Source organism: Argiope bruennichi, chromosome X1, assembly GCF_947563725.1.
Source record: "Argiope bruennichi chromosome X1, qqArgBrue1.1, whole genome shotgun sequence".
Lineage (NCBI taxonomy): Eukaryota > Metazoa > Arthropoda > Arachnida > Araneae > Araneidae > Argiope > Argiope bruennichi.
The window spans coordinates 32,762,480-32,780,713 of NC_079162.1; the positions used below are offsets into that span (position 1 = coordinate 32,762,480).

The 18,234-nt window shown below is 31.0% G+C and overlaps 1 protein-coding gene across 1 annotated transcript in view; it reads left to right on the top strand.

Moving 5' to 3' along the window:
* Positions 1-18,234, top strand: part of LOC129958115 (sialic acid synthase-like) — a 64,547-nt gene that overhangs the window by 17,770 nt on the left and 28,543 nt on the right. The window contains exons 3-6 of the mRNA XM_056070311.1: positions 2,613-2,828; positions 7,122-7,373; positions 12,358-12,453; positions 14,592-14,762. Of these exons, the coding sequence (XP_055926286.1) occupies positions 2,613-2,828; positions 7,122-7,373; positions 12,358-12,453; positions 14,592-14,762 (735 nt within the window). The remainder of the gene's footprint in view (positions 1-2,612; positions 2,829-7,121; positions 7,374-12,357; positions 12,454-14,591; positions 14,763-18,234) is intronic.

Here is an 18,234-nt window from a genome sequence, read left to right on the forward strand (position 1 = left end):
TGTTTTGTGATGCAAGTCAGAAGAGCTTAAGCTACATGTGTATTCTTGAGAATTTACCAAGGCATCCAAATAGAAGTTCGTTTAGTGAACGCCCAAAGTAGAGTTGCAGCGGTTTAAACGGTCACTTTACCTCGTTTAGAACTGTTTGCTTCTTTAATAAGGGCTAGATTACTGTCCACTGGATCTTAAACTTTATAATGCCAATATCTACTGTTGGTCAAAATCTACGACGGCATTGTGCTGGGTTAGGAGAGAGCAAAATTGGGGGACATTTGTACAAAATCGAGTAAGGGCAATATGTTCACTAACATCTCCTGTCGTGTGGCGCCAGATTCCAGAAGCACTTAATGGTGCAGATCTAGTATCTCAAGGGTGTTCAGGACAGCAATTATTACATGAAAAATAGTGGGAGGGACCTTCTTGGTTCCAGGAAACCGAAACTAATTGGCCCAAATCTGAGGAGGAACCAAATGAGAATTTGGTTAACTCGGAGCGAAGAAAAACTATTGTAACTACTTTTACTAAAATTGGTGAAAATGTTGATTGGCATTATAAATATTTTTCATCTGTAAAGAAAATTATACGTGTTTTGGCTTGGATATTTAGATTTTATAATAAGTTAAGAAAAATATCTAATCATTCCTCAAAGATTTTGTCTTTTTTGGAACTGGAAAGGGCTGAAATAGTGTATAGGGCTGTCCATATAGAAATGATCACATCCTTAAGAACTGAAGTTTTTTTCCTGTCATTAAGGCATTTCATTGCTTGACGTGAAAGACCTACCATAGTGTATTCTGATAACGGCACTAATTTCAAGGGAGCGGAGAGACTTTTACATACGCTGAATTGGGATGATATCTTCTTAAGGGCTGCAGTAGAAAAAATTCAGTGAAAGTTTTTGATGGTGGGAGCGCCTCATCCAGATGACGAAGGGAATTCTAAGGAAAGTTCTTGGTAGAGCCGCTCTTAATTACGAAGATTTGGTAACTGTGCTGTGTGACTGTGAGAGAGTGATTAACTCACGACCACTCTTTATGTATCCGAAGAAATTGATATATTTCTCCCTTAAGACCCGAAATGTTCTTGATACCAAAATCTGGAGTTCCCGATATTGACACTGTCAATTAAGAAAAATTGGGTAAAAGAGCCAAATATCTGCAGAAAATGAGAGAACAACTTAGATCAAGATTCCGCATTGACTATCTCGGACAATTACGTGAACAGTCTATTGGAAACTATAAAGACAAACCTCTCGAGGTGGGTGAAATTGTTCTTATGGAAGACAATAACAAAAAGCGTGCCTTTGGGAATTTAGCTCGTGTGTTGAAGTTAATACCTGAAAGTGATTGTCATGTGAGACTTGCTATTGTCAAAACAGAACATTCAGAGTTTTTAAGTACTTGTGCAACGGTTGTTAAGACTAGAAATAGATAATCCAGTTGTGGGAAAATGTGAGGACTAGGTTATTCCACTGACTACCAATAGTGGTAGAATTGTAAGGGCACCGCAACGTTTTAAAAATGTTTTGTTCGAATTGAATTTTGTATTGAAATTATTATAAGTGAAGTGTCAAGTTTCTTATTGTTTTGTAATTTGTATTCATGTATATTTCAATTTTTAAGTGTTATATATTCATTGTGTTTATTAGTACTTTGAATATTCTTAAATTTAAAGATGTTTTGAGTGTGACATGTTCACTCAAAAGGTGGGAGGATATGTTACATCTAATTAGACTTCCCTCCCATCGGAAATGGATCTGCCATTCTCGTTGGCGCGCATGCGCTTAGCGAAAGGGAGAAGATAAAAACAAGTCTGTTTTATTTTTTTTTTAGTAAGTAATATTGGGTGAGCAGGTGAATGTTTGTTTTTAATGCCTTGTTGAAATTTTAATAAATAGTGTTTTTTTTTTTTTTTTTTTTTTTTTTTTTTTTTTAGCAACTTGAACGGCTTATTTCTTTCTGCATCCTGGAAATTCTAAGTGGTTAAGTAGATATAAGTATTCACTACAAATACCATGCAATCTAGAAACCTTTGAATTTGAAAGCTTATTTCTTGTTTACCTGTACATTTAAATTTATCCTGACAGTATAAAGTGTGTTTGAGAAAATCATTGCTGTTCATTTCTTACTTTTATAAACATTTTGAAATTAATATAAAGGTTAATTGAGCTGTAATTTTGAAAATTTTTACTTTACATTGACTATATGATTCATGCCATTTGCTTGTCTTTCTTTCGCGTGTTATTTCCTGTCGTATTTTTGGATTTCCATTTTTTTTTTTTTCAATCGCACCCCTGAGATACATACCACGCATTTACGTTTTTAATAACGCTATATCATAGCTAGGACTGGTCTGCATTAGAAAGTATCATGTTCACAGTGAAAAGAGATCTTTAAAATGAAACGACTTTAATGTCTATGACCAATTGATACTTAAAAGTGATTTGTTACCGGAATCGTGGACGTGAAGTTAAGTTTAAGAGATTTAATTCAAATTAAATATAACTAATATCTGCAGCAAACCAGATGGCTGCAAAAGTCAACTAGCTTTAAAAGTGCAAGGTTTGTAATTTTTGAAGTTACATTGTGTTTAAATTTTATTTTCTTTATTAGGAATGTGGAGTACACTGTGTGGCGTTTCATAGAAGTGACGTAGAAAGTAGATTTACCCAGAAAGATTTAAATCGCATTTATGAAAATGAGCAATCCTTTGGTGCTACTTATGGAGATCATATGAGAGCTCTGGAAATATTAGATGAAAATCTCATTAATTTAAAACGGTTTGCTGAAGAACTTGGTTTGATTTTTACTGCAACTGGTATGGATAAGGTAAAGTATCATTTTCAATATTTATTAATTTTATATAATGAGTGTCTATAATATATATATATATATATATATATATATATATATATATATATATATATATATATATATATACATACATACATACATACATACATATAGGTGACCAGCCGTTCGGGAAACAGGAAAAATCAGGAATTGTCAGGGAGTTCCGAGAAATCGGGAGAAAAAATCAGTGAAGTTTATTCTAAAACTAACATTAAAAAAAAATTGATGATTATTATTGTATTTAACAATTCACGAGTCTTTTTTCACAAGTAAAATGAAACGATGTTGGCTGCCAGTGAAAATCTGTCATTTACTGACACGGACACCATTCGCGTTTCTGCTCACACAGCAGGCAGCGAGTATTTATATTTAAAATAAACTGAAATTTCGGCTATCTAGGATCATCACTGCCGTAAGTGCCTTCATTTCTGAAGAAAACGTCTCTAAATTTTGATGGGTTCTGCTTCTACTGACTCTTTTGAAACAACTAACTTATTCATTACTTGTCTCCTGTATTATGCATGATTATAAATATATTGTTTGAAAATTTTATTCTTTAAGAGTGATTTTTTTGCATAATTTATGGTATTACTATGATAATCCATTGGTATTATGGTTTATTAATTCACTAGTTTTAGACTGAATAGCGAATGAGGTCAGTTTAGAAGTCAAGTCCTTAGTAAAAAAAATTTGGAACAGTAAAGCTGGTTGTATTAATATTCGGAATTGCAGTGAAGAAAAGACAAAATAATTTATTTATTGCTAATATATATATATATATATAATATGCAATAAATTAGTATAAACGATATATACAGGGTGGTTATAATTAAAGTTACCATATTTTGACCTACATAGTGTCCGCTCTAGTGGAAGGATGTCGAAGAAACTTGATACTTAGGTTGCATGGATCATGGGGAACAGAAATCTGTTAAAAAAAAAAAAAAAAAAAAAAAAAAAAAAAAAAAAAAGTTCAAATTTCAACCGCTAGGTGAGAAGGCGCGGCGCATGAAAAACAAAAAACACAATTTGGAACTTAAAAACTTTATTTAATTACAATATATGTTCAATGTGCATTCCATTTACGTCAAGTACATGTTCAAAGCGTGTTATGGCGTGTTCAACATTGGCACGAGGGGTTTCTCGATCAATTGCAGCAACATGACGTGTGATGCTTGCTTTCAATTCATGCAGAGTCCGTATGCTTCCTCCATAGATACGATCTTTCAGGAATCCCCACAACCAGAAATCACAGGGATTCAAGTCCAGAGAACGCGGAGGCCATGCATTTGGAAAACTTCTTGAAATTACCCATTGATCTTGAAAGTGGGCACGAAGCAATACCGTCACTGGTCGAGCAATGTGAGGTGGTGCACCATCTTGCATGAAGACAGTAGTCCCTAAACATTCTCATTCTTGTAACGCAGGAAGAAGGTCACGGTAACGGAACACCTTTGAAGGCCATGAGGAGTGTTCTCCTCAAAACAAAGGGACCAAGAATGAAATCAGCAGTAAAACTACACCATACAGTAACGTAATCAGGATGTAGAGACTGTTCATGCACATCATTGGGACTTGCAGTACCCCATATGCGATAGTTATGAGTATTCCGTTATGACTGCTCCGTCATAGTTATGACTGCTCCGTCTAGGGTAAAATGAGCCTCGTCCGACCACAAAATGTTCCAAGGCCATGAATTGTCAACGGCTATTCTGGCTAAAATAATTCTAGCAAATTGATTTCGTTTCTCCGGATCTGCAGGAATCAGCGCTTGCATATGATAAATCTTGTATGGATACCATTTTCCAATGGATCGAAGAACCTTTCCTACTGTAGACCAAGGGAGAGACAAATCACGTGCCACCACTCGAGCACTTAACGAAGAATATTGCGAATCGGACGCTCCTTCGACCACTGCAAGAGCGACTTCTACCGCAGTTTCATTTGAAATTCCTTTCCGTCCTGTTCCTTTTACCACACCCAACTCTCCAGTCTCTTCAAATTTAATAATCATCTTTTTCAAAGCCTGCCTGGACATAGGCCTTGTTTTTTGTCCCAGCTGATGTGTTTTCTGCAGTTGTTTTTTCCTCTTGTCATTTTGATCTACACTATTTGAATTCGAAGTATGTATATTCATTGTTTGTGTGACTAGTTCACGGTTTTATTCAGTTGTTACACTACCTAATTCGGTCTTTAACCGGAGTTTAATGTGTTTTTAAATAAAATGTAAATATATCCTCCTCCATCTTTCATTTCGTTCCTATTTAGGTAAAATCAACGTCCCCTGATACATGCTTAATAGCGCTGAGTGAAAATAGAGAGTATATAAAAAGATAAAAATTTACAAAATTCATTCATTCCATCTTTTTATAATTTGTATGCTTTAAAAAAAGAAATTCAATTTTTGATATTTCCCTTTATGATACAATTGGATTAAACATTCTACCATTTGGTAAATAATTTTTACTGTGCTAATCGGGCTAAATGTTCATGCAATTTTACTGTTACTGAATAATTTCTTTCTTTAATACATTACCACTACCGTTTAGATTAAAAGTGCATTCAATTCGTGAAGATATTTTCCTTAAGCTGTTATTTATTTTGTGCTCATAAATGGCCTTTTTTTTCTGTTACTGGCATTGTTGTTCAGTCTTGATGTGGCTATTGATAATCGGTATAAATAGAAAAGATCCCATTAGAAGGAAATAGATTTATTTCCTTCTAATGGAATGCGCTCTACCAATGTGCATGTGATTTTGTATTACATTTCTTTATGAGTAATTTGTGATAGTCTGTTCTAAGAAAATGCCATCTAAACGAGATGCATCTTCTAGTTTATTGTATGTGTTATTTGGTATGTTTGTGAAAAGTGGTGAAATGTTTGCAAAAATATTTATCTGAAACCTAACTAGTGAAATAATTTTTGTTTCATTTTCTAAACTTTAAATATTTTTTCTATATTGGTTTTAATCAGAAAAAGTAAACACACTATTTTTCACATACAATTAAGAATGCTCTATGTTGTATATAAGAGGAAGAAAATGAAGCAATACCATCAAAATGTAGATTATAGATATTCCCAAAAAAAGTCAGGGAAACTTTTTAAAAATTCTGAAAAGAAAAAAATCTGGAAAAACTAAACAACAGAAATGCTGGCCATCCTTATATGCATATGTGTAATGACATCCCTCAATCTGATTTAAATCTTAATTTCCTATTTTTTATCTTAAATTAGCTCAAATTACTTTATTTTAAAATTTTCTCTAATTTCCTGATCCAAATCCCATTTTTTTTTATTTAAATATTTCTCACACTGACTCTAACTAGTTGATGATTCTGTAATTCCCATGCTGCATGCGAAGGGATAAAAATCCCTAACGCCCACAGCATTCTTGCTAAATGAAATTCCCTGATATCCTTCTCTCCTAAATTGACACGTATTAGTGATAATGATGAAGTTAACTCTAAATTTACCTTCATGTTGGTCACTCATCTACAACATTCTGTTTATACAGTACAATTTTGGAAAATACGTGGCCGATATGATACTATTGGAATAAAATTCAATTTATTTCATCACGTGAGGCAGGTAATTTGTACAGAAGGAAAATCGATGCTAAAGAGACATGTCTGTGTACATCGTGACACAAGAGCAAAGTGACAGAAAATTTTTCCTTTATTGATTTTACTAAGATATTCTGACAGGGATTTCTCTGACATTAGTCAACTTAGGAAAGGGAATCTTAGGTATCTTTGAAAAGAATGCGTATGTTTTTATCCTTTATTTGTGGCATGGGAGGCAATGAGTCAGCAATTCATTAGAAAGTGTTTTGGAAATAATTAAATAAAAAAGTAAAGTTTGGGTAACCCTTTTTCATTCATGAGCATTTTCAACCACATTTTATAAATTATTTTAGTATAAAGTTCCTATTTTTGATTATTCTTTGAAACATTCGTATTATAACTGCTTTGAATATCCGTTTCTGGGGCTCCTGAATTATTGGCTGAATTATAATTTCAAAAAACTATGCCATTTGTAGATAAAATGATTCGGAAAAAAAAAAAAAAAAAAAAGAGTTAAAAAAATAGAAATTCAGTAGTGAATTCTTAGTATCACCCTTTTGAAGTTTCCGTTTTGTTAATCTTTCTGAGTAATCCTGTGCGTTCATCTTCTGAAGTGTACTTTATATCTTACTTTAGCATTTTTTTTTTTTTTTTTGCATTTGTTTTGTCTTCGATATTGAATGATTCTATTATATTTATTTGTAGATGTCAATTGATTTCTTACAACAAATTGGAGTACCGTTCTTCAAAATAGATTCTGCTGATGCTGCTAATTTACCATTCTTGTGGTATGTTAGTAGATATAACAAGCCACTTGTTATTTCCACTGGTATGACTAATGAAGAAGAACTCTCTAGAGCTTATCATGAAATAAAGTCAGCAACAAACATAGCAATGTTGCAGTGTACCAGTTCTGTTCCTGTTCCATCATGTTCTGTTAATTTAAACGTCATGCAGGTACAAGTCTTTTTGAAATATTCTCTTTTGAAATTAATTAAAATTGTCGTGCATGTTAAAAAAAAGTATTTAAATTATCTGTGTGTGTGTCTGGATTAAAAAAATATATTGGCTCCATTTGTGGTACTTTAAAGAAATTTAAACTAAATCGAGAAAAAGAAGTTTTTGATATGGAGAAAGTAATTTACATTTAACTTTATTATTATATTTTAACCAGTTTCTTACATTTCTTAATCATACTTATTCCTCTTATTTTTTTCAAAAAATTAATGATTCACTGTTACCGTAACAAATTTTCTTTGTTCGTTTTAAAATTCCGATTATATTTTTTCAACACACCATATTTACTTTCATTGTGTATAATAAGCTTAATTAAAAGATTTTTTTGAATATATGTGTAATCGCAGAATATGTTGAAATGTTAAACATAATCATATTTGAAAATGTCCTTGTTTTGTATGATTATGTAAATATCGATTTATTCTACTTCTGTTTGATGTAAAATAGCAATTGTACAATTGTCAACAAAAATAATAGAATACGTCTGTAACTTTGCTATTTATTAGCGCATCTTCACAAACCTAGTGTCGATGGAAATGGCTCATGAGGAGAGATTTGTTTAAATAGATATATTAAATGATCGGCTAATTAATATAGTTAATTAGTATCTCGACATTTTTCCCATTACACCTACCAATTTCTTTTACTTAATCGATTACTCATCGTGATAATAGACACCAAAAAATTTTGTAAGCTTCTGATAAAAATTTCAAGAGTTGTAAAGTTTTTAAAAATGCCACACCCATTGTTAAATGAATCAAACTTTTGGTGATATCTCGTAAACTATTATATATTTCTCACATTTTTTTGCTTCATTTAAAGATCATAATTTTGCTATACAAATAGATAAAATAAATTGTTTACATTTTTTTTTACATGCCTGTGATAAAAAAAAAATGTGATTTGTAATATAATAAAATTTTCATATGACAGCAAAGCTGCGATACTAAATATCGGAATTCTAAGAAAGTACTTGCATATCTATAATAGTTGTTGAAATGTTTCGAAAGAACTGCAAGATTCCCATTGCGGATTGGAAACACCTTGGCACGCCTACTTGTTGAAGGAATGTATATCATATTGAATTGCTTCTATCGATTTAATCGTCTTGATGCGTGAGTTAACTACTGTTATAAAATCGCCATTCTATAATTTGCAGATTAGATGATTTTTATATAAAGGGGAATTACATATCTTTTAATATATATATATATATATATATAATCAGTTAATACAAAAGAATATTAAGAAGAAAGAAAATTTATGAAAAGAAAAATGCTGGATTGTGATTTTTAGAGATCAAAGGTTAAATGTGTAGCTAATATACCTTAAATTCTTTCGTTTTCGTTGGGCATAAGAACTTCAAATAGGAACAATATAAACCTGCCCTGTTTATAAATAGCAATCAATTACAGTTACAAATTAGTTATTTATGTTGAAAAGCATTTTTTATCATGAAACTAAAAGGAATGCTATCTTATATATAAGATATTCTATTGGTTGGAATTATAGTCTTATCTCAGCTTTAAACATGATTTTATATATTTTTCTCAAATGTATCATTTAAAATGGTGTAGCACAAAGAAATTAAATTATTGAATCTAGTGGTCAACCAGTTCCTGCACAAATTGAAGTAAATAAAATTTCATCTTTTTTTTTTTTTTTTTTTTTTCACAGTAATAAGAGCCTGTGCTTTGGACTGAATCACATCTGTAGATAGCCTTATTTTAGAAATTTGGTACACAGATACTAGAAATGGTGTCCATCAAAGCTGATATTAAATAATCGGTTTTATGATAAAGTCAAATGCATTCACTTTTATACTCTTACTGAATCTGATTCAGCCATCTGTTCCAATTCAGTCTCTCATTTTATATTGTTAAATAACTGTTCTATATTATCTCTTGTAAATTTCATTATGTTTGATTAGCAGTCGGAACAATAATGTCATTCTCGTTCAAACTAAATAATAAACCACTTGTTCTAATCACATAACCTTATAGCATGAAAATAACTAAAATAAAATTTAAAAAGGTGAAAGTTATTTAACCTTAACACAAAAGCATATTTAAAAATGTTAATTCATAGTTCGTGTTTGATATAATCCTACTAATTACATTTTCACTCTTCTCACAAAGGTTTCTTTTATGTTTTTAACAGGATTTGAATGTAAAGCACCAATATCGCAAAATTCATGATCAAATTAATGGCCTCTTGATCCTTTTATTTATTGTTATTTCCGTGATTCCCGTCATGACTATATACATATTATGTCTGTATTGCATACGAAAAATGTTTCTAAAAAATTGAAAATAGTTAATTACGTTTTAATTATGAGGGAGACTTAAAAGGCAAAGAGACATTTCAGAAAAGGTACACTTATTCTAATGATAGAAAACTGAAACATTCATAATTTTTCTACATAACTACCCTGGACTTTAACGCACTTTTCCAGAGTCTCACAAGTTTTTTATTCCATCGGAAAAAAAGTTTTTCGATTGTATGTGTAACCAATTTTGTACAATATCAATAACTTCTTTATCGGTTGCAAATCTTCTTCCTCCTTTGCGCTTTCTTCAATGATTCAAACATATGAAAATCGTCTGGAGCTATGTTTGGACCGTAGGGCAGGTGTTCCAGCACTTCGAATCCCAACTTGTTTATGGTTTCCGCCGGCCGTTAGGCAGAATGTGGCCGAGCGTTATAATGTTGCATGATGACACCTTTTCGCAGTTTTCCACGACGTTTGGATCTGATTGCAGGCTTCAGTTTAGTTCGCAACACATCACAATGGTTCTCTCGGTTCGCAGTTTCGCCTCTTTGGTTGAAATGTACAGCTATTACACTTTCCACTTCCCAGAATAGTGTTAGCATAATCTTACCAGCTGATGGTTGATGTTTAGTGATAAACAGCTGTTGCCTATTGCGCTTACATTTGACGACTAATTTCAGCAGATTTAATACCTTCTGCAAACAAAAGGTGTATCACTTCCCTCATTTCCTCCTTGTTGCAGATCGACAGTGGAGCTGCCATATTTAATAGTTTGCTCCACTCCAAGGACTAACGCGTTAGTAAGAGTGACATGTTGTATAGAAGTATTGCCAATGCCTACACTAATTCAGCGTTAGATACTAGCGGTGTTACCAAAACCTGGAAAGAGAAATTGCAATAGTCTCTTTACTTTTTGACTTACCCTTGTACTTTACAGTAATAAAAATACATCTTTCAGATATTAATTGATTGGATCGGAAATACAACACATTACTACATTTTTAGTGCAAAACTACATACTGAATTTATATATATGGATTGTTGCAATCTCGTTTAAACATTCGTACAAACTCGGAATCTACAGATTGACAGGCAATCGACTATTTCAGATAAATGATCTAATTTTTTATACAGATATTTTAGTCTGATTTTAAAACCTTATGCTAGATTTTTTTTTTTTTTTTTTTTTTTTTTTTTTTTTTACATCTAGTATAAGGTTTTATCTTACGTTAGACGAAAAAAACAATCTTTTCTTTTTTAACTATCGTATTCTCATGCTTGTGGTAACATAATAGTTTCCTTTATTTTGATTAAGTCAAAATTTGATGTAATACTACAAATGTAAAAATTTGGTGAAAAATATAAAATTTGGTATTTCATTGGTCTAACTAGCTCCATTTTTGAGTTTACACTTTCACAAATAGGCAAACAAAATTTCAAATTAGTTTTGATTCAAAGAGTCTGAACCATGAATTTTTAAAAGATTCGCGATGTCAAATGGTTAGACGATTGCAGTGATTTGTCTTGTATACTTAGTATGTGGGAAAAAAAAAAAAAAAAAAAAAAAAACACTTATGAAATAAAGGGCGATGTTAATCCTCAAATGATGAATTATTTCATCATCTAAATAATATCCGTACACGATTATTTTATTCAGATGACATCAAATGAATTTTCTTCTGTGAATCGCACTTTGACTCTGTAAGTTAAAATCCTAAACTCACTTTCATTCTATTGATCTGATTAAAATATACTTGAAAATCTGTTTGAAACCAAAGTGCAATATCTTTATTATAACAAATACTTTTTGATCTAATAAATTTCTTATATGTTCAACAATCGCTTGAACATGAAAATAAAATTTTCTCTTTTATATAAAAGCTAATAAATTCATTTGCTTAAAATGCTATTATGCTATTTAATTTTTTTACCAATGAAATAAAAGTTCACTTAAAAGTATTGGAACCAATGCATTTCAATCTCTGTAAAAATTTCTGAGTGGTATTAAAATATTTAGGACTGGATTAACATTGAAGGCAGATTCGAAAATATTTTGAAAAGAAATGAAATTCTTAAATTTCCTATAAAAAATCATATATGAGTTGGAATTTGAAAATGAATAGTTGTGCTGAAGAGCAATTTTTGTCACGGTTGATTAATTTTTTAGTACCTCAATGAAATAAAATATAAGAAATGCACATTTTGCTTTTATCAAATTGAGATTTCCTTAATATATGGTCCTTAATGGGTTGACTCTTTTCATACGAACCTTTAAGCAAACAAAATTAATTATAATGGAAGAAGTACTACGAATTTTGGAATGAAATTCGATACTTGTTTAAAAAGACATACCGGATTTATTTATTGAAAATCTCGATTTCCGTAATAGGAAAATTCCAAAATACTTATCAATTAATTATATTATTTAATTCGGTTAAATTTTTTTCGATCTAAATAAACCGAACTTGAGAAATTTCCATGAACACCAATTTTGTGATGATACGATTATAAATTTCTGAGTTACATATGAACCTGAATCGACTTAATCAGATGTATTTAAAAATTTGTAAATTATCGAACAGTAATTTGCTAGCATATTAGAAATTACTATTGCAGAAAATAAATGAACCAATTTCTCTTTTGTTTTTAAAGGCTTACAAGAATCTCTACCCTAGAGCTGTTATTGGATATTCTGATGGTGGAAACAAAGTAGTAGAATCCGTGGCCGCTGTTTCTATTGGTGCAAAAGTAAATATTTTATTTATAAACAGCTCTTGGTTATTTTTATTTTGTTAATTATGCGAAATTGGATTTGTTTTATCTTTTCATTATGATAAATTTTATGTGTGCTATTTTATTTACTCATGTCTGAAAAGTTGTTAGCAAAAAAAAACTAGTCAACCTGTTTACTCATGTCTGTAAGGTTGTTAGCAAAAAAAACTAGTCGACTAGTCGACCTGCAATCCATGAAAAACCTTTTTATACTCAACTTATTGATAGATTTGAAGATCAAAAGCAACTTTTCTCACTTTGAACTTAGAATATCAGAGCTGCTGATCGCCCAGATTCTAAAGAAAGATCCAGAAAGGCTTCTAAAATTTTGGGAATATTTATGGAAAAATATATTTAGTCTATTTAAACTTAAAAATAAGTACTCTTATGTATGAATTATTTGATATTAATTTTTGGATGAGCATTATGAAGTAACTAGTTAAAAAGGAAAGTGTGTGGAGGAAAGAGGGGGAGGGAGATCTGCTGCTTTTATTTCCTAAATTATCACTTCAAATTTTTGCAGCAGGGGTACTGCTAATTTTTCAGATAACGAACTGCTATTACCAGTGAGAAATTTTGTTTGAACTATTATCTTGATTTGTAATACATGACTTAATGATTTATTATTTTTGCCTGCATAATTCGTTGCGATTTTGATTATAATTTAAAAACATTTATTTCCATCAAAACAGCGTGAAATTTTATATAAAATATGGGAGTGACTTTCAGTATATGTTTCCGAATGAGATTTATAATAAAGTACTACTATATAGCATATTCATTGAATTTTATTAATTTCTTCTGAGAGAAACAGTTAACTTTGAAATAGAAATAGACAATGCTAGTATTTTAGTCAAACTTTATTTTCTGATTTTTGAGCTGACATTTAAAAATTCATTGTTCCTTGAAATTTATCCTTAAGAGCGTCTTCATGTTAAGTTACTGTACAAGAGCTGTGTAAAAAGTATTCGAAGTTTGGTCAAAAGAAATATTTTTCATGTAACCCAAATCCTTCACGGATTTCAAGGCATCTTTCTTCCTCTGCCAAAAAAAAAAAAAAAAAAAAAAAAAAAAAAGAAATTTTTTTAGGAATGGTTTTTATCTTGGCCGTCGCATTCTGTATTATCTGTTTTGTACTTTGCAAATGGGATCCTTTCAATTTGTCTTCAACTTTGAAAACATTCAGAAGTCTTAAGGAGCCATATATGGGAAGGTTGACGAACGGCAGTAAATACATGTCGCCTAGAAATTTTGAATCGGATACCTTGAATGTTCAGGAATGTGCTACTTCCAGTTTGTCACCGTCTAATGTAATGGCCTTTTGCACCGATTTGCATCATAGGGTTGGAATTTGTTTTGTCACATCATGTTTTTATCAGATTTTTTACAGTCAAAACAACAATTGCATTCCAGGCAGTTTGTGTACACCCAGGACGCTGGTCATTCTCCACTAATGCACGGACAATTTTAATCGGATGAGCCATATCTGAATTTGTGTTACTCCCATAGCATCGTCTCAAACCACCTGCTTAATTTTACGAATTATTTCGCTTTGAGAGAATTTTATGCGAATATATTTGCTCAATTCTGTCAACTATTAAGAGAGAAATTACGAATTCGTAAAATATCATCTTATTCACCGATCATCATGTAACGACTGACACTGTTGGGCGCGTAAGGGAAAAAAAATCATGTACATTCAATTCTCCTTCCTTTATGCACATCTCCTTCCTTTATGCACATAGTCGCCACCCTAGCATCGCGACTGGGTACGGGAAAATTCAAGGTCGGATCTTTTTTTTATATCTCTCGTATGAACTAGATATTGAACAAATAGCAGAATTTCTATGAATTATTTTTGCTTTTCGTTAAATGCTGATATGGCATGACAGTTTGGAATAGACGATTGTACCGATTCAGGTGTCGTTTTTGTCATCCACATGCGACTCATATTTGCGTTCCAAAATAATATTTGTTGCTTCGAAACTTCAAATTAATATGACTAACCTGAATTCTTACTTTAACAGCATGTTAATTAATTCAACAGTATAGTTAATGTTGGAAAGAAAGCAAATCTAATTGTTAATTAATCGTCATTATTATTCTCATTTCAGATTATCGAGGGACGCATTACCTTCGATCATTGTCTTAAAGGCAGTGATCATGCATCATCATTAGATGAATCTGAACTTAGATATTTTGTCCAATCAATTAAAAAAGTCGAGGAAGCCATGGGAAATAAGAAAAAAGAAATTCAAGTTTGTGAATGTGATTCCTATGATGAGGTATATTTTATTTACATTTGTGGCTAGTTTATGATTACATTTTAAAGTTATATATTTCTCAATCAAAAATAGAAACGTTTCATATAATGCAAGTATTCCACCAGTAAACGATTTATTCCGAAATGACATGTTTAAAGCAAATCATATTTTAATATTTCAAAATATGTTAGGATTTTTTTTAAATGGTTTTACAAAGAATGAATAGAAAAAAGAATCAAATAAAAATTCATGCTATTCTTCACTCATTAAAAGAAATTTAATTCTAAAGTAAAAGAAAACGGATGAAACTTTTTTCACAAAATTTCAAAAAGGAATAAAATGAAAATGTCGAGGGGGCCCGATATTAAACATTCATATCATTACTATGACAATGAATTGTGATGAAATCAGTCAGTACACACCATTTTCAGTATAAAAATATTTATTAACTCAGTATTCAGTATTAATTTATTAAATTTAACTTATATCATTGGCGCATTTGCGTTTATCCCACTTGTCGAAAAGGGGAATAAGTGTGTATGAGGTAAAAATTTGGATGCTTATATTGTTGTCGTTCATTTTTGCCACAGATAATATTCAGGGGCACTGAATGTTTGCATGATAAGAGCTTGTTACTAATAGTGTGGATATCTTATTATTTTTCACGTTGCTACGCATTTTTTGGTAATCTTTCTGTCAAACTCGTATATTTTTATTTATTGAAATATTTTAAGCATGTCATTTTAGAATAAATTGCTTTCTGATCCCTAAAGTAAAGCTTTCAAGCAACTGATTGCCATTTAAATATAATAAAAGAATTGTGTTTCTATTACTTTCAGATCTATTTAAAATTCAAACAAAATATTTTATTTTCTACTGACTTTAAACTTACAAAATATTTCTGTAAAGTAACTATAAAAGTAAAGCTCGTGGATAATTTTGAATACTATCATAAATTGAGCTTAAAAGTTATTTAAGTAATTGAACTTATAATTTGTCTCTTTGGCAACAGTTTCCTAGACAGGAATTCATATTAAATACCTGTTATAAGTATTTAGGAAATTAATGAAAGATGTTACTATCATTAAAAAAACTACTCATTTAAATTTTAGATTCATAGAAGATATGCTTCAGTAAGTATTTGAATGTTGCCTTATTTTTTTTACCAAATAAAGTATTGTTTTGTGTAATTATTTCTGTGGTTGTTGCATTAGCCTTAATTTTGTAATGTGTTTCAATAATTTACGCATATTAATTTTATTTTGCTAAGCACTGAAACTAAATTTATGATAAACTTTTTTATTAAGTATTCTTGTTAAATTTCAAATTAAAATGAAAGTTCTTTTAATAAGAAAGACAAATATTTGATGCCATTGAAAAATGATAGACTGTTAATAACAAAATATACCTTAGTTTGAAGAATGGCCGCTCCAGAAAGATTTTCTCAAAATCAAATTACTGATACCTACCACACTCTGTATTCAGTATGTAAAGGCAGCAATGCAGAATTGAAATTTTCAGTAGCACATTGGAAGTGCATTCATTGCACTATGTATGAAGCCGAATGTGATCTCTTAATATTTCGAGACGAAACCGCAACCGCATCGAAGTTTGTAATCTGCCTAAAGACCCTTGACCTTAGAGATTGCTGAAGAAGATGTTATCTGTTCCTTCAACAATGAGTGCACTCCGTTTATATTTTTCAGAATTTTACTGTTTAAATGAGATATGCTGATATTGGGATATGCTGTGCAATTTGCTCAATGGCCTTTTCAGGTAAATAATGTCTGAAAAATGATAAAGAAGAAATTGTTATCGATGTTTTTATTGGTAAAATAGCATTATAACTCAAACTTTTGATCCTCAGTCATGAAATTTCCTTTACATCTGTGAGTTGTTCTAACTTGCGATTCCTACATATATGGCGGTAATGCATAAACATAAGCTTTGTGCAAAAGGGACTTTCTGTGAATGGGAGTTTCTCTCTCTCTCTGTCTCTACCACTTTAAAGACACAGCAATAGTTCGAGTAAAAGAAACTTGCCCCTTCTAAGAATACCCTCCTTACAGCTCTGGCTATTGGCAAATCTTAGTATTTCCACATTCTTTCAAAGCTGGTCGAGACCGGGTACATTGAAACTCCTTGAAGTGAGTGAAATAAATTCAATGTCTGTCTTCGGTTTACTTTGGAACACTATTCCATAATAGAAAAATTCTATGAACATCGAGGATCAGTCCTGGCAATATCTTAAAATCCGAGACATCGTTTTGGTGAGGGTGGGAGGTATTTGTTGATGGAATGATTGACATTTATTATTCAGATTCATTTCAGATTATATATAAGGATAATATTGCATGTTGAATCCTCATTTATATCTCCTTAAACGAGGATTTTGTGTTTTGGGATTAGGGATTGCAGTACCGTTATACCGGGATACCGAATACTGGTATTTTGAGCCATTTGGACAATTTTGTAATACCGGTATTCACAAGTTTAAATACCGGTGTTTCGGTATTTATTATTGTTCTCCACTATATGTTCCGATATCGCGAACATAGCAAAATAGTATACGTTTTTGTTTTTATGTCTTCCTAACGGGCGAAAGTAATTAGTCAATTAATGGCTTAAATCTAAATTAGCGAAACATGGATTATCCCTGAAAGAAAATATTTTATCCATAACGACTGATGGGGCAATAATTATGAAAAAAGTTGTAAAGTTGATTGGTGAAAATCAGCAGTTGTGCTATGCACACAGAATTCAATTAGGAGTAATAAATGCATTATACCAAAAAATTAAAGAACAGAAGAATCCAAATACTGTGTATATAGAAATTTTTGATTCCAACTTTGAAAAGAGTGAGAGTGATATTGACAATGAAGATAATGACAATGTAATTGTTGAAGAAGATATTGCTAATGAGGATGAAATATTAACCTATCAAGAATTGCTTCCTATAATTTATAAAGTTCGAAAAATTGTTAAGATATTTAAACGTTCCCCTATAAAAAGGATACATTACTAAAATATATACTAACTGAAAATAAAACAGAATATATGTTAATATTAGATTCTAAAACACGTTGGAACAGTTTACTCCTAATGATGGAACGATTTTTGAAACTGAGAAATCCAATCCAAAATGCAATAATCGACTTAAACCTCTAAATTAATTTTTCAGATAGTGAATTCGACTTAATATCCAGAACTATATCAGCTCTATTTCCAATAAAACTGACTATTGAGACGTTATGTCGGAGAGATTCTAATTTATTAACAGCTAATGCAACAATAAATTTCATGTTGCAGTCACTGAAAGAACAGTACACATTACTATCTGAAGAATTATATACGTATTACATTGAAAAATCACATAGAAGATAGGCATACCGAAATAGAAAATGTCTTATGGTATTTACATAATTATAATGATTTTAAAAATGAAAAAGAAGAAAAGAAAATAACCAACTCAAATCTGATTAAGTTTAGAGTA